Genomic DNA, 21,506 nt, shown 5'->3' on the forward strand with positions numbered 1-21,506 from the left:
TGGTCTGCATATTTGACTACGTTGTGTGCAAAGCATGCTTCTTAAGAACGTTAGGACCTTCAAAATTCGCCGAAGCCATTTTGGGGGGAATGAGGACTTCAGAAGTCCCTCAGTCTGTAAGCACAATAAAACAGAACTTCTTCCAACATAATTTAACTATAAAATCCGATGATGTAACACCCATCCACACCCACATCACAAACCAAAGTGACATCACAAATACTAGAGATAATGGTTCAAAAGTGCCAGCACGTGAGCCAAAATCTGAGCAAACTACAGTTTGCCCATACATGACTGAGGCAGAGAAAGACAGTGACTAGAAATATTAAAACAAAACAAAACAAAAAGAGAGAAAAAGGGAAAAGAAAATACATATTTCTTCCCCCTACTAAGCTAGCTAAAATAAAATTTAAGGCAACCGAAATATGGTAAGGTGATTTTATTTTTTATAGATGACATTTCTTAGAAAGCCAGGTCTCTTTTAAGAGTGTGATTCTAATCTATCCAAATTGTTCTCTTGTTCACGGCTGGTCCCAGGAAATGGAGACCAGCATCATTTACATTGTGCTTTTGCTTGTATGGACCCCAGCGTATATTTCCCTGTTGAGCAGCTCTCTTGGCTCATGGGAGTCTGGTTAGAAAGTGTATTCAGGGTGTGGCAGAAGTTTACCTGCTGTCATTTCCGTGTTGCAACATGGTTGAGGAGTCACTACAGATCCTATGGGAACCTTGAAGTGGTCCTGTCTCCCATTCCTTTCCTGCAATGGGTTCCCTTAGCTTTCCAGAAGACGGGAATTGTCTTTGATTCCTTATAAATGCCCCGTGACCCTTCACTTCCAGCCTGAGCATGCTGTGTTCTTTCAGAGAATGAATATCACCGTGACCTTGTGAAATTACTATCACTTCCCTGCTTGGTACGAAAGGCTTTGGTGAGCAGGAGAGAGGAGGTGTAGAAAGATTTCTAAGAGCTGTGTAGAAGGAATGGTCTATAAAAAGATGTTAATACTTTTGCCTCCAAAGTAGGCCTTCTAGTCTCTGCTTGAGACTTTTTTATTCCATTTTTTTCCCCATATAATTCTAGCATCCAATCCATGCGAGATGAGACGCCAGCATCCCCACCTATGGACTCCGACAGTCTATTTTACTGAACACCAGGCTTCAGGACTGCTATGTGGACTCGCCTGCCCTCACCAACATCTGGACAGGCAGAACGTGCGCAAAGCAGAACATCAATGCCCCACCGCCAGGTACCACCTCTTCCTGGGAAGTTGTAAAGAATCCGTTAATTGCCAGTTCGTTCTCCCTGGTTAAGCTGGTGCTCAGGCGACGACCACTGAAGGATAAATGCTGCCCAGTACCACGCAAGTTTGGAGAAGCAAAACCCTCGAAGAGATTAAAGCCCAAGGACAATTCAGCAATGAAAGCCACCCAGCTGGGCAGGATAAGAAACTCCATCAGTCCCAAGAGCCTGCGACCAGTGGGGCAGGGGCCGGGCTCACCTAGGTGCAGGAGGCCTGCAGGAGGCATCAATGAGGTAGATGACGGCTGGGGGTGAGGAAATGTGATGGAGTGGGGAGAGGGAAATGTAAGCCAGAGAACAGTTAATGCTTAAGAGAGTTATATGAAGTGAAGAAAATCTGAAAGACAGGATTGTGTGGGGGTGCTGTGGACGATGGTTGGGGGTGGGAATGGGGGTCGGGGAAGGCAGCATGATATAGTGGAGGGAGTACCAGATCTGGGGTCACTACCTATTTACAGTCTGCCTAGGCACCCTGGAGCTAGGCTGTCAGGGTTCAAATACCAACTCTGACTATAATTGACGACAACTGTGGGCTTAGTCTCTTTCTGCCTCGGTTTTTGTCTTCTACAAAATGGGGAATAACAGCCTTTCCCTCATAGGGTCTCAAGAGGATTAAATGAGTTAATACACGCAAAGGGCTTTTGAACAGAGCCTGGCACAGAGTAAATGCTTAGGATCCTGCGTGGCATTCAATAGATGACAACTGCGGTTATTAACCTTCCAGCTGTGTGGCCTTGGGCAAACCAATTCCAATTTCCTTGCCTTTAAAGCTGTCTCCTGCTGACCTTACAGGGTTATGGAGAGCGCATGCCGTGGTATACATGAAGGAATTCAGTAAACTAGAACATGCTAGACAAATGTTGGTTGTGGCTGTAACCAAGACTCTGGGACACAAATCCCAGATAATTATTCTGAGCTCCCTTCTCAAGTTTTAGCTTTGACTTCTCTGCTTTCTTCCTGGCTAGAGCAAAGAAAGTTCAAAGGAGAAAAAAGAAACAGTCTGCCAAGATCTTGAGAGCAGATATGCTGAACATGTGGCTGCCACCCAAGTGCTACCCCGGGACATTGGGACAACAGCCTGGAAGGGCCGAGCGTTGCTTCCTGAAACCAGAAAGAGACGGCAGTTGTCAGAGGACACGCTAACTATCCACGGCCTGCCCACAGAGAGTTACCGGGCTCTGTACCACACTGTGGTCGAGCCGATGCTGTGGAATCCTTCAGGGACCCCCAAGAGGTACAGCTTGGAGTTGGGCAAGGCCATCAAACAAAGGCTCTGGAAAGCTCTGTGCAGCCAGGCTGCCACCCCCGGAGGCACTCAGAAGGACCTGTCGCCAGGCAGGAAGCGGCTGGAGGTCCACGAGGAGACTATGCCCAAGAAATGGCCCAAGTTAAAGACGGAGAAATAGGAACGGGAGCTCATGGGATCAGGATATTCTCTGCTAGATGTCTGAAAAATAAACACCACTTTGCACCTTCCATGTAATCCCAGAGTGCTTTACAAATTAGTAACTGCCCTCCCAGGGAAACAAGGCAGATGGGTACGGGATTCACTTCAGACTGAGGACTGCCCTCCACTCTTGTGATTAGGGAATTTCGAGGACTATATGCTAGGGGATTTTTCCTACAAGCCCCTTTCCCTTAACAAGGGCTTAAGGGTCGCTGTCTTCTGGGTAGGAAAAGGCCTGGCAGTTGAAGTCAACAGTTTATATACAGCCTATATTCCCCATCTTTAAAAAGTGGACTGCTAGGATCGACTACCATTTCCCTCACTCCCTCCACACAGGGCTGAGCAGAAAAACCACCACCACCTCAAGGACATAATCCCATACACTCTCTATCAGATACTCTCCCATGACACCACCCAAATCCCCAATAACCTGAACTTTATGTTGACAAGAGAGGAAATTATACGGATGCTTCCACGAGCGATTTGAAGTTAAAGGCATCACTTCATGCAAACCTCTTGTTGGTGGAATCTGCAGACCTTTACCAGACAGAGCAATGACAACATGTAACACATACTTGATAAAATTGTATTTTTTTTTACAGTCATTTGTACAATTTGTTACAAAACCATAGAAGACTACAACTTGTTTTAAATCATTTTTGGTCGGCAAATACGTAAAATCTGTGTGCAATTATCATGTATTTACAGGGCCTCATGTTAGTCATTTTCAATGATTATTCCAACAATGTCACACTCTCAACATAAGACATGGCTTAAGATAAATATATTAGTAAATAAATATTCTGAGAACATATTTCCATAAATGAAATGTGCTGCCATACATATACAGAATATACATAAGTTGTTTTCTAGCCTTTAAAACATTTTTTAAAAATGGTAATGTCAGAGAAGGAGCCCTTAGACCATTTTATTACAAAATCTTTACAGCAAAGTTTTTACAAAATATCTTTTAAGTGCTATGGGAGAAATTTTTTTAAAACATTTTAAAATAGTGCCTTGTTAGACCAACACAATAGAGTTTATATAAAGAATAGAAAAAGGCAGTTCTGTTTAAAAAATAATTCTCTTGATTAGTAATTATTTTTTAGACCTCATTTTAAAAGCATTAGTCCTGCATGAACTTTGAGTAGAAACTAGCAGCACATGAGGGAGGGTCTGAGCGCTGGGACAGCAGATGGAGCTTTATAAAATGGCTTGGGTTCAGAAGAGAGGCAAAGAGACTGAGAGAATTAAAGCCAGCACACTGGGGCTGTGTCTACCACAAAGAGGTACCTTGTTGATCAGAACTCCCAAACTCCCATTTTAAACTGGTTGTAGCACTGGTCAGTTTACGTGGCTGTCCTACACCCAGGGCTGGACCACGGGACCACGCCCAGCAGTCCCACTCCCACTCTGGCTGGGGGGGTGGTTCTCAATGGAAAATGCTATGCTCCCAGTTTCCACCTCTAGATAACCCCCACCCACCATGGAGAGGCCAACAAAAAAGCTATTTGTCATCATTACTGGAGTTTTACAACTTCAAAGAAGATATTTCTTTTTATTTGAATGGTGAGGCATTAATATAGTTGGTTACTATATCCTGGTGACCTCCCTGTCTGGCGAGCCAACACAAATTTAAGACAATGGCTGATATTTAAAGTTTCATTTTTCTGTTTCTACCACCCTGTAAACTACAAAAGTTAAATGTGCTTCTTTTGCCATCCGTAGCTATTGCTCTTTCAAATGAAAATTAGACACATTTATTTTAACAAGCCCAGCTGAAGTCACATTCTCTACTCATCTATTTATTGCTTAAGGCTGTTGAGGAGCAGTTTTCCAGCCTGGGCTAAAGAAAGCCACTTTGGGGGTATGGTTTCAGACAAGGAAAATAATATGCCCTCAAAGGCATTAAAAACAAAAAAAACAAAACCACAAACAACAAAAAAAATCTCAACAATGAGAAGCTGTTTTTTGCATTTCATGTTAGAAGCCATACTCCCCACCCCTTCCCTAAACCCATGTAATGCAAGCTGTTGTCCTCAGCAGCTGCTCCTCCTGGCCTGAGAAATAAAGGCAGCCCAGATCACATGGCAACAGCTTAGGGCTTCTCACACCCTGGCCAACAGGTGTGCTGGGCACAGCCCGGGGGCGGTGAGGGGGTCGGGGGGCCGCCCCCAAGAGACTGCACTACTGAGGCTGGAGGACAAATCTTACCACAGTGAGTTCCTAAATGGCAAAAGGCTCAATCATTTGACGCTAGAATTTGTCAAATCTTGGCTAGAAGTAGGCAGATTTCCTCATCATAAGCTGGAGTTTTTAAGAAAAAAGGATTCTGATACAGTGAGATTCTCTTTCAAAACGTTCTGGTCTGGACCCTGGGGGGACTTCCCCTGAGCCTTACCGGAGGAGTCATCACAGTTGCCTGGCAACCCACGATCTCTATTTCCCCACCTACAGGGGGCCAGGTCGAAAGGTTCCTAGTCCGCATATGAGCATTTCAGATGACAATATCCGCTGAATAAATGAATAAATAAAAGTGACCAGAAGAGTCAGCAAGCACAAGGCTAATGTGATTAGTTTCTTCTAAAAAAAATTTTTTTAGAACAAGAAATACATTGGACAAAAAGGATGACAATCCCTGATCTGAAATAGCTTTAAATAGATTCTCCCTTTTAAAATGGAAACATCTTTAAAAAGAAATGGTTTGGGTTTTTAACTCTCCCTCCCTCTTAAAAAACAACAACAAAAGGCTGGAAAAATATACAAAAACCTACCCTTTGGGTCTAAACTATCTGATAGTCTCTTTCTCTGTCTCATGGAAAACCAAAACATAATAGTGCATTAGGTAAAAAGGATAGTAGACATTTGCAGGCGAGATGAACACTTTCAGCCATGAGGCAGAGGCCTGAATAACCCTGAAGCGGTGCTTCGGTGGCGAAGTGGGATGGGAGCCGTATCTTCAAGCGGAGCTCGCGCAGACCCCGCGGGGTCCCAGCCTTGCGCCCCCAGGAAGGCAGCCCGAGGCCTGAGCAGCCGAGGGGCGTGGCTGCGCCCACACAGACGCATGCGCAGAGGCACGCTCCGGCGCGCCCTCCGTCCCTTCTCCGGGTTACGAGAGCGCTCTCTCCCAGCCCCATCGGACACCAAGGCCGCAAAAGTACATTCCTCCTGGGTGTTTGTCCCCACACACCCCGTCAAACCATTTCTGCAGCCAGTGGTAGGAAGCCCAAGATCAGGATTGTGAATTGTCCTTTTACTTAGAACGATGACCCGAGGGGACAGACTGAGGACAGTGGGCAGAAGCGTCCCTGTCACCATGGGGCTTATGTAGCAACGGCTCCTCCCGGCTCCCCAGTGCTGCAGACCTTCCGCCCTATTCCTAGCTGTTTCCATCAGCTGCCTAAAGGTGTGGGCTGGAGGGGCATGGCTTCCCAGGAAACCTGAAAGTTTGTACGTTGGGATTTGCCACGAGAAAGAAAGAGGCAGCATTGCATTGTTCCTCAGAGTTTGTACCCATATCAACTAGCTTTACTTCAAGTTTCTGGTTCATTTTCTAAGGCAGGTGTAGCCCTGAGCTTTTCAAAGGCCTGAGCTCCCTCTGGGGAGACAACAGTATCTACACATGGTGTGGTTCAATTAATGCAGCAGTGATTTTTTTTTCAGCAAAAGTTGGCGGTTAGGGTTCTTTAAAATATATATTTAAATAACTTTTTACATTTACATATAATATCTTAAAAAACAAAGCAGAGAATTCAATCCCACACACCTCGGAACCCCAAGCACACACACTTTACAAAACAGAAGAATAACATGTTATCAAAAGAGGCAAAGGACTCAGAGAATTGTGTCTGTTGGTTTGTTAATTGTGGGGGGAGGGTTTGCCACAGGTGGCTCACATTTTGGGTTGAGAAGGAGGGCTCTCTTTATTACCACTTTTGTGTGTTTGTCAAAGCTAAAAAAATTTTCTGTTTTTTCTGAAGGAAGTCAGAATTTGGAGTCTCCGTGCAGTTCCCATTTCCACATAAGAGTTCCTTCTGGGCTCAGGCACCCGGGCTGCCGCCACCTTCTGCTGGGTGAGATCTCTGTCCTGGGGGAGAGAGAACAATCATCAGGAGAGGGAGCGGGCATGGCAGGCTTCGGGGGCTCCGCACGGGGACCAGGTAAGGGACTTGGGTGCCTGTCCCCAGCGTGTGGCAGGCTGTCCGGAAGTGACAGCTCCTAAGACTGGACAGACTGCATATGGTAAAGGGCTGAAGAAGCGCTCCGTTTCCGAGAGCTCCTCATTCTGTGCTAGGAGCACACATGCCTCCTAGAGAGCTGGCCTCCCCGCAACTGGATGTGCAGAGCCTTCTGGAAGCCCTTAGATAGCATGAAAAGATGTGGATCAGGCACTGTGGCAGGCACTGGGAAGAGCAGAGGAGAAGACCCCTTCACAGAGTGTACAGACCCCAAAACAAAATAATTTCAGATTGTGATAACCTGGGAAGTAAGGAAACAGTGGGAGAGTAACCTCGGAGGGGGCTGGAGGGCGTCATTTAAGCTGAGATCTGGAGGAGAGAAGCGGCAGAGGGGTATGGAGGCTGGAACTTGTCACGTTGGAGGAACAGGACTGAGGCCATAGGGCAAGGAGGGGAGCAGAGGAGGAGGGGGTCAGAGGGGTAGGCAGGGGCCAGATCATATAGAACTGGGTGAAGAGTTTACAGTTTTAAAATTCGAAAGGAAATGGCAAGTCACTGAAGGGTTTTCTAGTGTAAAGACATAGACCTATGTTTCAAAAAACACTCCCCTGGTTGCCATGAGGAACACAAGACTTGCGACAGACCAGTCAGAAGGCTACTGTCCTCCCCCCGAGAGAGGAAATGGGCCCGACGGAGGGGAGAGCAGGTGGGGAGGCACAGTAGATAAGTTTGGAATACAGTTTTGAGGTGGAACTTGTAGTGCTACAAGGTCTGGCCTGCACAGTTTAATTACTGAGACAAAATGTTAGGAAATTTTATAGTTATTTGGCAATGTCTGCTGAGTCTAATAATAAATTCTGGACTTGGATTCTGCATGTCTTTTGCTCGGTTTCATTTTTCTGGGAGTTCAGTTTTCTGGACAGGGGGAAAACAAGCAAATGTGGTTCTCACAGACAGGTGGAGTAGCCCAGGACACAGGTGAGCGAGCGACAGGGCAGGCCCGGGGATGGTGCCTGGGCTTTTGGCCTGAGCAGCTGGGTGGGGAGCCTTGGAGAAGGGCGGGCCCAGAGGGAGGAACTCAAGAGTGCTGCTGTGGACATGAGGATGGGATGCTTATGTAGCATTTGGGGGCAGAAATCATGGAAGGAGAGGGCCCGGTGGGTCTGGAACTCAGAGGAGGCTGGGTTGGGGAATAACACTGGGAAGTCATCAGGTACAGACGGTGTTTAAAGTCAGAGACACAAAGGAAGTCACCTAGAAAACCACCAGAGAGAGAGAAGAGGACCCCGACTCTGGCCTACTGTCATCTCCTGCTCTCACCTGCAGCCTCAGTGGCTGTGGCGTTGGACTCCTGAGTGTCCTGGGAGGCACCGGGGAAGTTGGCCCTGGTGGCCCCTGCCTCCTCCAGGAGACATCCAGGGGGCAGCGGTGCCCTGGCCTGGCAGCACAGAACCCGCTCTTCTTCCTGAGCTGCTCCCAGACCCCTGTGGGGCCGCAGGGCGTCCAGGCCCGGCGTCCCACCCCAAGGGCCAAGGCCGTGGGTTCCATGGCAGTCCAAGGACAGGCCCAACTCACAGTCCACATCCTCTGGAATGATGGGGATGCGCTGGCTCAGGTCCCGGGCCCCTGGGTGGCAGCTGGGCGGGGCCTCCTGGGCGAGCGTGTACTGCACGCTCACCGAGCAGTCCTCAGTGTAGCAGCCGCTGCCCCCTCCGCCACCATGGGCCACCTGCTTCTCTTCATAGAAGCAGCAGGGCAGGCCCTCATATTTCACCCCATCTGTCCTGGGCAAATGGTCTGGGTGAAGGCCATATAGGCCCTGGGAGCTTCCCGGCTGTGACTCCCCACCTGTGGGGCCACAGCCCTCACAGAGCGGGGTGCCCAGGAACAAGGTGCTGCCCCCCGCTGCTCCTACGCCGGGCTCCAGTGCGGAGGGCTGGAGCTCGCAGCAGCAGGCACACGAGGGCCCCTCATGGCTCCCCTTCCAGGTCCTCCTGAGGTCCGGGGCGGCCCCAGGAGAAGCCTCGAGCCCCACTTCTGAGGTAGAGCTATTGGGCGCCCTGTGCTCCAGGGAGGAGTTGCTGCTGTAGTCCATCTCAAGGCTGCAGGTGGACAGCCGGTCCCCCACGGGAGAGGCAGGGCCAGGCCAAGGCTCTCCCCGCCCAGCGCCTGGACTGTGGGCTGTCAGGAGCTCCTCAGGTGGCAGGGAGCCCTCGAGGCGCATGACAGGCCCCCAGCCAGAGGTGCCCGAGCCCCCTACGTCACTGGTGCGACAGGGGCTCCGGCTGCGGTAGATGAAGGGGTCATAGTCGCTGCTGAGGGAGCTGCGGAAGGTGGAGCAGCTCCCGTACACGCCTTGGTTGCTGACCTCAGTGCAGTCCACCACGGAGTCACTGGAGGAGCAGTGGCACTGGCCAGAGCTGCTGCTGCTGCTGCTGCTGTCACTGCCCGGGCAGTCGGCCAGGTAGCCACTGCACACCGAGCGGTGGCCGTGGTAGCAGCTAAAGCTGGATGTGCTGCCACTCTCCAGGTGGGAGGGCGGGGCCATGTGCACCACGGTGGGGAAGAGCAGGCTGCTGCTGCCACTCGGGGGAAAGGCACGGGAAGGGCCCCTGGGAGCGAGGCTGGGTGCAGCCTGACCCTCCTGCTCAGGGTAGCTGAGGCCCTGGAAGTAGTAGTGTTGGTACATGGTCTCATACTGGGAGAAGCAAGCTGCCTTGGAAAAGCTGCGGCCGCTGAACTTGGGCCTGCGGAAGGGGTGGGCTGGCGAATAGGCCCGGTGCTCCAGGCCACAGTGGTGAGGGGCCAGGGTGTGGTCCAGGTGGAGGGGTGGGTAGCCGCGGATGTAGGCGGGGGTTTGTGGCGAATAGAGGCTCTGCTCCCCGTGCCGGTCCATGGTCAGCAGTGTGACGGGGTTCCCATGGGAGTCCATGCTTGTCCTTGTAGGGTAGGCTGGGATGGCGTTGGTCCTGTGCACGCGGCCGGGGTAGTGCACCGGCAAGATCACCCTCTGCTGCCGGCTGCGTGCGAGGTTGCTGGTCTCCACGCACATGGTGCTTGGGTTTCCCTTTTGTTCTGGGGAGAAGGGGAGGAAGGAAAGTCAGCAGCTGAGCACGCTGGGGGCAGGGGCTAGGAGGGATGAATCAGGGCAAAGACTGAAGCAGCAGGCTTGATCACATGCCAAGGTGCCCAGTCTAAGGTGTCACCAAACTCAGCCATGCTGCCAGAGCTGACCAGCTTCTCTATTTGAAAGGTGGCCACACCTGTCAGGGCCCATCTCCCATCTCCCCACAGGAGTTTGCAGAGAGCAACAGGATAGGATACAAAGATGAAACTCATTTCCCTCTTAGAAAAAGAACTACTCTGAGTGCACCCTGTGTTCCAGCCCCCTCACCCAACACCACAGTGACACAGAAGCAGCACCACAACCCTGTAGCACTGGGCAGAGGCAAGCGTCATCACTGTCATTCCCGCTAAAGAGATCGCGGGCCTAAGGCCTGGAGAGGCCAGATGCCTTGCCCAAGGTCAGAAAACTGGTTCACGTGAAGGCCAAGACTTGAACTCAGGGCAATTCTTCAGGCCAGGCTCTCCTCAGGGTCTGGAGGCCTGGTGACCTCCAGAACCCAAAGTCGCCATGCCTCCAAGTCCAGATGGCAATGCTTGGTGGCCTTGCTCATGCACCAGCCTGTAGCATACGCCACGCTCTTGCTAGGCACTCGGTAGGGACAGTGACTCTTCAGCAACGATGAAGGCATGTGACAGTTACCTATGATGTTGTGCCGACAGTGGGGGCAGGTGTGGTGCTGCAGCAGCCATGGGTCCACGCACTTCCTGTGAAAGCGGTGAGTACAAGGGATAACCCGCAGCTCCTGGGAAGGGAGAGAGGACGCACAGCCTGAAGGGAGGGCACAGGTGGAGGGCAGTTCTGCCTCAGCCCCGCATGTGCTTCTTCCTGGAGCCCAGTGTGGACCAAGGAGCCCTGTTCCCCATACCAGGGCCCAGAGTCTCTCTCCCCTTCCTCCTCCCCATCTCTAGCTACAGGTAGACTCAATTCCCTGGAGTCAGAGCCCACGCACGGGTTCCAGGGAAAAGGAAATGGCCATCAGTGAGCCCCAACCATGGCCTTCAGAGGTAAGGGAGAAAACACAGAGGCAGGCTCCTGTCCTGTCACAGAAGGAGGGCACTCACATTCATGCCGCACACAAGGGAAGACTGGAGCCATGTGCTAGTGCAGATGGGCAGCCTGGGCGTGAGGAGAGAGGGCGAGTACACCCCAAGATCTCCTGCATCTCTGAGATGGTGGCTGCCTCCAGGTACCCCAAATGGGGACCAGTAGAAAGGAAGATGCCCAGGACTCAGGATTGAGGGGTTGGGCAGCAAAGGGGCAAAGTTCTCCTGTGCTTTCCTTCACTGGGCCCTGAACACTCACCTAGGGCACATGGTTTATAACAAAGCAGCCTGTGTGGAGAGCAGGTGATGGGGTTTTCTGAGGGAGAACCGCCTCTGGAGTTCCTGAGCCCAGGCACCCTCCAAATTTGCTCATTTTACTTTGTTTTTCCATTCTCTCACCAGCTTAATGCAATAAGATTCAAACTAATATCTAATGCTGTGCTGGACCGTGGCAAGAGTTCTACCTGTATTTTCTCATGTAACCTTTGTGATCACCTGGAGTGCAGGACATTCTCGGGCCTGTGTCACAAGCACAGGCATAGAGCATGAAGTCACTTGCCCAAGATCACAAAGCTAGAACCCGCCTGGGCCAGGATTAGAACCCAGGCAGTCTGCACCTAGAGACCATGCAAGACTCGATTAATCTAAAGGCCTCTGCAAAAACTCACTTTTCATCCAACAGCCTACACAGCAGTAGAACACTTCATCAAAGGGGCATCAAATGTCTGCAGCTAACACTGAAGTGGTCTGCCCCCCGCCAAATGTGAGTGTATGTACCCCTCTATCTAGAAAGATTCAGCAAACATGGCCAAATGTTAACAATGGGTGATTCTAGGTGAATGATACGTCATTCATTGTATGATTCTTGCAACTTTTCTGAAAATTTGAAATTTTCAGGAAAAAAGGTAGAAGAAATAAGGGGACATCCCATCTTTTCTCTCTTTATAAATAAAAACACCAAATGTTCCACATGGCTTTGTAGGAGAGATTTATATCAAGTCTCGTCTCAGAGTTTTCAGAAGAGCAATTCTGAAATTAAGTCAACATGTATGAATGTCCTTAAAACCAGACATTTTCTGGTCCTACCATATATTTCTGATCAACTTTCAAAATCACTTGTGTTCAGCTGGGTCCTCTGGAGACAGCGTCTCTGCAATGTGGCCGCCCCTTTCCAGGGGAAACAGCAGTTAGAATGTCTCAGGTCATCCCCTTGAGACCTAGGCATTTAAGCCTTTCTGCTCCTGCAAAGCTGTGGGAAGAGGACACGGGGCCCTATCCTTATAGGTTCTGTGTGCTTCTGCTAACCTGTGTACCTCATGCCCACCCGGGATGGGCTCTGCCTCTGCCATTACCTCTCCGTCGATGTACTTCTCAAGGCAGATGGCACAGTCGGACGTGGAGCTGCTGCTGAGCGTGTCCAGTGCCCCACAGCTCCCCTCCCGGCGCCCCTTGCTCTTGGAGTTGAACTTTCTGGTTTCCATCTTCTCCAGAGCCTGCACGGCCAGCCTATTCATGGAATTCTGTGTGGCAGAATGTGGTCCATGTTAGGGTCTGGGATGTATCCACAGGAGTAGTCACCCCAGGGCCATGGCACTCCATGCATCAGGACAAGCAAATGCTAGTCTCTCTCAGGCCAGAACAGACCTTTGAGAGAGCACTAAAAATTTAGATCGCCACAGCACAGATCCTCCAGATTCTTGAGTGTCCTCGACATCAACCTGGGCTTTTCCCAAGTGGCAGTACCAGCAGAGGTCTACTCCAATTACTTGGACAACTCTGCAAGACCCTGAGTTATTAACCTGCTCCATGCCAAGGGCTCCTCCTCTTTACACTGAAGAAAGTTCTGAGGGCAAATGAGACAACGCACGTGAGTGCTCAGCACTTGGCCAACGGTACATGCTCAATTAACACTGCCCACTGTTCTGTTGGTGGTGGCCACTCAACCTCTGTGAGAACTCGGCAATTCTCCTCGAGAGATTGCCTACCAAGTCCACCATCTCTCTCCCGAGACGTCACGCTGCTACACATTTGAGAGCCTAAGTTCCCGCTTATCCTCTCATCACCCTCCACCCTCAAATCCTTCCTTCCTTCAAGCACACAGTGATGTGCCAGCTGGGGCATCAGAGTGCCTACTCTGTATACTGAGAATCGCCTGGAGAGCTTGGTAGAAGCAGAGATTCAGATCCAGCAGGTCTAGGGTGGGGCCTGAGATTCTGTGTTTCTGCCAAGCTCTCAGTGATGCTGATGGTTCCCAGATTATATCTGAGGAGGAAGGCTCTAGGGTTCCAAATTAACATTCAAACATTTCTTTAGAAAAACTCCTGGCTGGGAACAACCCCAGTGCTCAGCCTCTGTAGGACTGACCCTTTTGGAAGAGAGGAGAGACAGTGCTATAAGCTTTGCTCTTGTTTTCTCTGTCTTTGCTGTTTCTAGGCTTCTGGGAACAGGCCACAGAGCCCAGGCCCCACCCCTGGTTTTCACTAGCGACAGGGCAGTGGGGATCAAGTTTCTTCACGGGTTGCTCTGAGAAATTACCTGACTGCGTCGCTGCTTCAGCTTGATTTTGACAAGGAGGATGAGGCAGACCAAGGAGACCACGACGAAGAAAGCCAGGAAAATCCCCATGTCAAAGTATTCAGTGGGTTGCTGGAGCAGAACACAGACACAATGAGTCACCGCTCTCTTCAGCCTGGGAACCGGCACACGAGCTGTGTGGGCCTGGGTCGGCATAAGGATGGGCAACTGGGGTGCATTTCCCCTCATCTGCAGGGAACACCCGGGGTTCTGTTAACATGCACACTGTCTGCTCTCCAGGCCCAGGTAGTACCCTGCAGTGTGGCCAAGGGGAGGATTGCAGTGGTCTCAACCAGGCCTCCTAACAGCCAAGCGAACTCTGCTCCCAAAGCCAAGCTCCCTGAGGAATAGCGCGAAGTTCGCCGTAACTGGTAGGAGAGGCCCTTCCAAATAAACACAAATATCACATTTATGGGACAAAGGAGTGAGTGTCATGTTTTGAGGGAACAGTGATTACTAACCATGTAATTAATGGTTTACAACAACTCAGAAAATTGTATGCTGCTTCCACAAATATCGGCTTCCACTACAATGAGTCATATTTACCAAAGTGCTCTTTTTTCCTTTAAAAAGAAGCCAGCAAGTCCGTTCTGCAAACTCCCTCCGGTTTTAGTTCTTACCTTTTCCTCACAGCACACTGCCTCCTAAAACCTTGAGGCCGCCTCATCTAGGACACGCATTTAGCCAACAGGAATAGAGATTTGCTAATTGAATGCTGTGGGTATCAAGATATTTGGTGCATGCAAAAGAATCATGCTATGTGTGAATATTCCAGTATCTGTAAAGAGGAAATAAACCATGTACGGGGCACCTGTACCAGATTCCTAGAATCTTCAGCCTGAGGTTTGGGTAGAAGATGCCAGACAAGAGTTAATGGCCAGCAGTGTCGCCTCAACACACTTAGGAGAAGCCTAACCGCTATTCATTAACAACCTGGAAGCCATGAACTTCAATCCCGGCTGAAAGCTAACTTTTCCAGTCTCAAATATAAGGTAGGGGGTTCAAAAATGCAATTAACCCCACGGGAAGAAGGAAGGACAGGCCTTTTTCTCTCCTCTAGGTCAAATGGAAGGAGGGGGACATGGAAAGCCGAGTGCTGGGTATTCTTTCCCTTCAGTCCTCCTTAGCTAGCCTTTCAGAGGGAGATGGGACGGAAGAGAAATAAGGACAAGAGGGGATGGCAGGTAGAAGAGTCTAGAGACATCTTGGCATGAATCATCTAGTCATGTGCCACATATTGATATTTCGGTCAATGATGGGACGCACATGGACAGTGGTCCCATAAGGTTAGTGCCATATAGCCTAGGTGTGTAGGATGTTGTGCCACCTAAGTTTGTGTAAGTACATTCTATGATGTTTGCAGAATGACGAAATCAACTAACAATGCATTTTTCAGAACACGTCCCCGTTGTTAAGTGACACATGACTGTATTTCTGGAAGCACTTTTCAAATCCTCTCTAAAACACAGGTAAAATTCCGCCCTGGCCTCCAGCCTTGTATCTGACCTTAACCTTCAGGAACTGGGGGTGCATCAGCATTTTAGGCAGAAAGAAGAAAGGAACAAAAGCCCAAAGGGAATCAAGGCTCAGGCAGCAGCAGAGAAGGTGCCGGGCGTGGCCGGCCAGGGAGGAGGCTCACTCGGGGAGGGCGGTGCTGAATCCTCGCTCGAGCCACTTTCTGCTTGTTGACAATGTTCATCAGCTTGATGGCATCTGCACCCTTCACATACACCACTGGCCTCTTGAGCGGGTCTTCCGAGCCCTGATTTAGCTAAGAAAAAAGAGATGGTCCTGGTCAGAAGACACACTTTAAGAAGCAGGAGAGAGAAAAAACGGCTGGAGGGAAAGGATGCTAAACACTGGAAATCCTCAAGCTCCTCAAGGACTGTAGCCTTGGAGCTCCCGGAAGGGCAGGGCTGAGGACAATGCTTGTTTTAGGGTGGACTGGGCAGGCGGAAAGCCTAAAAGGATCTTTGAAAATGCCCCCCAACCCCTAACTTCCTGGCTCTTAACCCCTCTCAATATGCCTGCCTTGGCGGATAATGTCCAAACATGGACATCTAACGTCAGCAGACACGTGCAAAGGCCCTGAGATGAGGGTGACACAACTGTGACAAGCCAAGCTAACTAAAGGAAGTGCTTCTCTCAGGGAGCCTGCAGCCATTGGCGTGGCCCGAGGGCTTTACCTGGTCGATAGCTTCTGGGTTTTCAGACACATCAAAGATGACTGCCGTGGCTCCCCGCTGCACTGCTCGCTTGGCCTGGCAGAGTAAAAAAAGAGCAGATTGGCACTCTGGTCCTCTTACCTTTCCAAAGCCGGACTTAGAAATCAGACCTGTATTCGAATGCAGAATCTGACAGTTACCAATGTATGTGACTTTGAGCAACCAACTTTGCTAAGCCTCAACTTTCCCATCTGTAAAAAAGGGGCAATGCCACCTACCTTATACAGTTATCCTGAGAAGCAGACGAGTTACAATGGGTGAAAATAAATAACTGGGTACTAAATTAACCTATGGCTCCCTATCCGCCTAAACCTTAAAAATAAATGACAAATCAACAACCTGCCTGGTCAGCAGAAATGTACTGGTTTCAGTATTTTCTGCTGTGAACACAGAGCCGCTGGCAACCAAAGCAAATGCTTTCAGTCCTTCTCTCGTGGCCCTTCTTTCTTCCTATGTCACCCAGTACTGCAGTTAGACTAGTATCCTGAATATCTCCAAAGGACTCTCAAAGCGGTCAGTTTTAATAACTCACATAAGCTGAAGACTTTTGGAGATGCTGCCATGGGGCAAAGCTACGAGAAATAATTGTAAATGTGGATTTAGAGCAGTTGGCTGCCAAACCTGGCTGCACCTCAAAAACCACTTGGGAAGTTTATAAAGCAGATTTCCTGGCTCCGACCACAGAGACTGATTCAGCAGGGCTGGAGTAAGGCCCAGGAAACTGAGTTCTGAAAGTTTTCTGAGGGATTCTGATCATTCAACCCCTTGGGGAAGTACTGATCAGAGAGATGAGATTAGAATGTTTTACAAACGAATGAAATGGTGGGATTCTTTTGGGGGAGAAGGGATTCCTTTCCATCTCAGTGAACCTTCTGATTTCATGAACAGCTAAGTAGACAACAGGAAAGAAGCTATGGAAGAACAAGACAGGAGACATCACCCTTGCTTTTAGAAACCCAAATCTTATTGGCGAATAAGACACTTCTAACGTGGGGGGAAAAAAACAAACAAAAAAACAAAACCTCCTATAAATGGGCAAATGATGGTTAGTGCTTAGAGGTCAAGAAAATCTCTAGGGGCCACAGTCCTTCAGAAATAAAATAATCTGAGTTCCTTCAATAGGAATAATCGCTCAACACAGATGCAGCATAAGAAGCGACACGGAACTGAAGTAGAGGAGAAAGTGGCTGGACCAATGGCTCCACCAGCCCACCAGAGGGCAGTCTTATCCCACAGCTTTTACAAGAAGACAATTGCCTGTACTTTGTACCAAACAAGCAGGGCAGTGAAATCCTCAGCGGTACGGCAAAGTCCTCTGCAACTTAACAAGCTCGGACCCCCTGGGTACTGTCCCTTGTTCTGCTGGAGTCTCTCTCTTGTTGAATTGAGATTCAACGTATTTAAAATCTCCTCTGCCGCTTGTCCATCCCACCCTGTTTTATCACCAGCACCCTGCCGGCAGAAGTGACTCTTGGGAGCTATTCCTGGCTCTGCCACTGACAAGCTGCCAATGGTCGGCAAGTCACTGAATCTCTTTTAGCCTCAGCCTCAGTTTCCCCACCTGTATTAGGGTCCCTTCTAGTTCACAGTCACTCAACTGAGAGGCAGGGGACTGATCAGACTGATGCAGAAAGAGCTGCAATGGCACTATCAGCCACCTCCAGCAAGAGAGGACATGACGGCACAGTGAGAAAGCTCTAGGCCAGGTGGCATCACTTTCCTCCATATAGCTCTTCAGAGGCACAAACTCCTTTGCCTGACGCCAACAGCTTGTGGGCCCCAGAGTTAACAGTAAGTAGGTGTTTGTGTCTCCTGCTCTGGTGGTATCCCAGTTTTCCTCACGAATTCTTTCCCTAGACGTAGAAGGGCCCTGAGGAACAGCACCGAAAACGAGGTAATAAACAGGACCTCTCATTCCTTTATTTGGCTTTCATTCCATGATCAAGCACATCAAACAGCACCCGAGGGGAATGTGTGTTCAGATCCGTCTTGATCGGGAGCCCCCAGCACCTCCTGCTTTGAAGCTGTCGCACCTGGAGAATCTAATGGCTGCAGGATGAAAGGCTGCAGCATCTGGGGTGTGCGACGCCTTCAGACACGTGGCCTGCTCGGTTTCAGGCTTCCCTGCTTCATAAGAATGTGGAAGTCACAAGGATTTGGAGGTGAGGCATGACCCATTCGTGACAAGCACTTAAAAAAAGACATTTTTAACAAAATCTAGGAGGACTGAGCAGTCTCCTGGTTTCTATACTGAAAAGAGCAAGTCAAGGATAAAGTGCTTAGGGCCGGCCAGGTGGCACAGTGGTTAAGTGCGCACGTTCCACTTTGGCAGCCTGGGGTTGGCTGGTTCAGATCCCGGGTGCGGACATGGCACCACATGGCAAGCCACGCTGTGATGGGCGTCCCACATATAAAATAGAGGAAGATGGGCACAGATGTGAGCTCAGGGCCAGTCTTCCTCAAAAAAAAAAAAAAAAAAAGAAGAAGAAGAATACAGTGCTTAAATCCCATTTATATCTTGACTTCAGACACCATCAGGCTAATGCACAGGATACAAGTACAAATATTCTGTTTCAGAAAATGATAATTCTGGGGCCAGCCCTGTGGCTGAGTGGTTAAGTTCGCACGCCCTGCTTTGGCAGCCCAGGGTTTCGCTGGTTCAAATCCTGGGTGCCGACATGGCACGACTCATCAAGCCATGCTGAGGCGGTGTCCCATGTGCCACAGCTGGAAGGACCCACAACTAAAAACACACAACTATGTACTGGGGGGCTTTGGGGAGAAAAAGGAAAAAAAAAATCTTAAAAAAAAAAAGAAAAGAATTCTCACAGTAGACTTACTTTAAAGATTATGTTTAATGTAAGCTGCTATTAAAATAGGGTTGTATTTCTTGCACATACCAGGACTGGACAGGACAGGAGTCTACCCAAGATTCTGTTGGGAACTCACCTGTCAATATCTGGCTCCTTTTTAAAACAGGCCACGAATAATCCATATTTAGAAAATAACACATTAATTATACTATTCCCAAAGCAAATTAAAAAACACAGAACATTACTTGGTCACACTTTGCCCCTCGCCCCCCATTTTCAGTTTAAAAATTAATGAGGTGGGGCTGGCGCCGTGTCCCAGTGGTTAAATTTGGTGTGCTCCAATTCGGCAGCCTGGGTGCAGCACTTGGGCATGTACCTACACCACTTGTCAGCAGCCATGCTGTGGTGGCTCCCACACACAAAATAGAGGAAGACTGGCACAGATGTTAGCTCAGGGCCAATCTTCCTCAAGCAAAAAAGAAGACTGGCAAGAGATGTTAGCTCAAAGCGAATCTTGCTCAGCAAAAAAATTAAAATTAAAATTAAAAAATTGATAAGGCATATCCTTGAACCAATCTTCATATCTTCGACCATTCACCATTTTACCTAGTCAAGCTTGGGCCCGAATATTATTTCAAAACAAATCTAAACCATGGTTGGGATATTACTAGTCTTGTGATTGCCAGAAACCCTATCTTGATAAAGTCACACACTTAACATCCCAAACCCTCAAGATGAGGCTGTTTCAAAGAAAGGAAAGATGCAGCCTAGTGGATGTTGCTGGATGAAGGTCACTGGTAAACTGGGCTACAGTTGGAAAGGGCAGTTACCCTAACTGTGCACAGACCAGACCAGAAAGAAAAGCATGAGAAGGGTCTGAGCAGCAGAAAACGGGTGGGAGTCTCGGCAAGGCCTCCCAGAAGCAGCCAAAGGCCCTGCCTTACTGACCTCTGCATGCCCTTCCCCTCGACCCCACCCACACAGGAATTTTCACATCCTTCATCACCTTTGCTGCTTCCATCAGGCCAGGGCAGGTTGGAACCAGCCAGCAGGTGACCAGAAGCCCAGCAGCAGAACGTGGAATAAAAGGTTGTCGTGGTCCTTTATCTACCTTTCCAGGGCTGCAAGACCCGAGGCTAAACAATGTCCATAACCACTGAGGCAAGTATCAAAAGTACAAACCTCTGCACACTTACATTTTGCAAAGTACAAAATTTCAAGCCCTAGAAGACAGGGTCCTACTGTGGTTGGCACTTACTGCAATACAAGACTCCTATGGTTATTCAATAAACGTTCATTCTAAACGAAAGAAAGCCTGCCTGGGACCATACTCCTGGGTTATTGCTCCCTGAACGGGGATGTGGTTTACCCCTAAGGAAGTGCTTCTGTCAATATGTTTGAGTCTTGAATTTCTGGATTGGAATGGGGCATTCTGATGAGAATGGTCCTGTTACCACCTTGTGGGTGGGAAAACTTAAAGCCTAGAGCCTGCTTTAGTTTCAATTAAATTCTGGAATTCCAACCAGGAATGGATCTGGCACTCTCCCTGGTGTGAGAGGGTAGGTCTGACTCCATACCTACCCCCTGGGGCCTCTGGGCACAGCCTCCATTTTTCACCTGTTTATCTGCTTCTTCGTCGGGCACTGGATGTGGTATCTCCAGTGGCTAATCTTTATTGTATGAAAACCCTGACAGAATATAACCTTAATTGGAAATAACCCAAAGGATGGCTAAAAATCTCCTTTGTTCTAAACTCCTGACCATAGGATAACCAAGGAAGCTGGACTCTTTTTTTTTTTTTATTTAAAGATTTTTTTTTTTTTTCCTTTTTCTCCCCAAAGCCCTCCAGTACATAGTTGTATATTCTTCGTTGTGGGTTCTTCTAGTTGTGGCATGTGGGATGCTGCCTCAGCATGGTCTGATGAGCAGTGTCATGTCCGCGCCCAGGATTCGAACCAACGAAACACTGGGCCGCCTGTAGTGGAGCTCGCGAACTTAACCACTCGGCCACGGGGCCAGCCCGGAAACTGGACTCTTAGTGCTGATAGGAAGACATGCATCTTCAACCTCTTATAGGAAGTTCTGATATATGGGGGCTCCAAACAGACTTTCTGCCTCCATTGAATATAATTTTGCATGCTGGATTTCTTTGCACTCATCATAAGCTTCCAATAAGTCATTAAAAATTCTTTGTAAATATCCATGAGGCTGTGACATATCCCTTCATATACTATACTCACTCATGTATTTTTGATATTTGGACTATTCCCGTTTTTTATTATTTTAATTAATGCTATGTTGAATAAATCTTGGCTTACATTTCTGACTTCCTTAGGATGGAGGCCCAGGGCCAAAGAATATGAAGATTATTAAGAATCTTAATACAATGGACACAGGATTGTAATGCCCCTCTTTATAAACCCACTAAACTCTTAATTTATCAGCAGTAATGACAACATAGGATGGCACAGACAATACAAGACAAATTTGTTAACAGATTTAACTTCTGGGTAAAGTGGCCTGTTGGTGAACTGGCTAGGAGAAGGAAGTCAGTTGAGAGTAACTCTGCATGATACTTCACATGCAGAAAGATGTTCTAGGCTGAACTATAATGAGTTGATCATACTTATCCTACTGATTCTTCAAGGTCAAGTTCATGTGCAACCCTTCCCATAAGACTGACAGGTGAGGGGCCGGCCCGGTGGCGCAGCAATTAAGTTTGCACGTTTCGCTTCTCAGCGGCCCTCAGGGGTTCGCCGGTTCGGATCCCGGGTGCGGACATGGCACAACTTGGCAAAA

General features: G+C 48.9%; 2 protein-coding genes across 3 annotated transcripts in view; one reads left to right on the forward strand and one right to left on the reverse strand.

The window, feature by feature from the left end:
• The first annotated feature begins 231 nt into the window (after positions 1–231).
• C8H22orf31 (chromosome 8 C22orf31 homolog) lies at positions 232–2,776 on the forward strand. Its single transcript, XM_070275942.1, is given in 3 exon segments — positions 232–252; positions 1,082–1,534; positions 2,266–2,776. Coding segments are annotated over 3 exon segments (915 nt in total). The 3' UTR covers positions 2,707–2,776.
• A 543-nt stretch (positions 2,777–3,319) lies between these two features.
• ZNRF3 (zinc and ring finger 3) overlaps positions 3,320–21,506 on the reverse strand; it is a 150,554-nt gene continuing 132,367 nt past the window's right edge. For both annotated transcript variants that reach the window (XM_023646917.2, XM_070219812.1), the window contains exons 3-9: positions 15,856–15,930; positions 15,309–15,440; positions 13,631–13,741; positions 12,448–12,615; positions 10,692–10,794; positions 8,246–10,000; positions 3,320–6,834 (exon numbers count right to left, since the gene is read on the reverse strand). In XM_023646917.2, the coding sequence (XP_023502685.2) occupies positions 6,788–6,834; positions 8,246–10,000; positions 10,692–10,794; positions 12,448–12,615; positions 13,631–13,741; positions 15,309–15,440; positions 15,856–15,930 (2,391 nt within the window). In that variant the 3' untranslated portion in view covers positions 3,320–6,787. The remainder of the gene's footprint in view (positions 6,835–8,245; positions 10,001–10,691; positions 10,795–12,447; positions 12,616–13,630; positions 13,742–15,308; positions 15,441–15,855; positions 15,931–21,506) is intronic.

This window comes from Equus caballus, chromosome 8, assembly GCF_041296265.1.
Source record: "Equus caballus isolate H_3958 breed thoroughbred chromosome 8, TB-T2T, whole genome shotgun sequence".
NCBI lineage: Eukaryota > Metazoa > Chordata > Mammalia > Perissodactyla > Equidae > Equus > Equus caballus.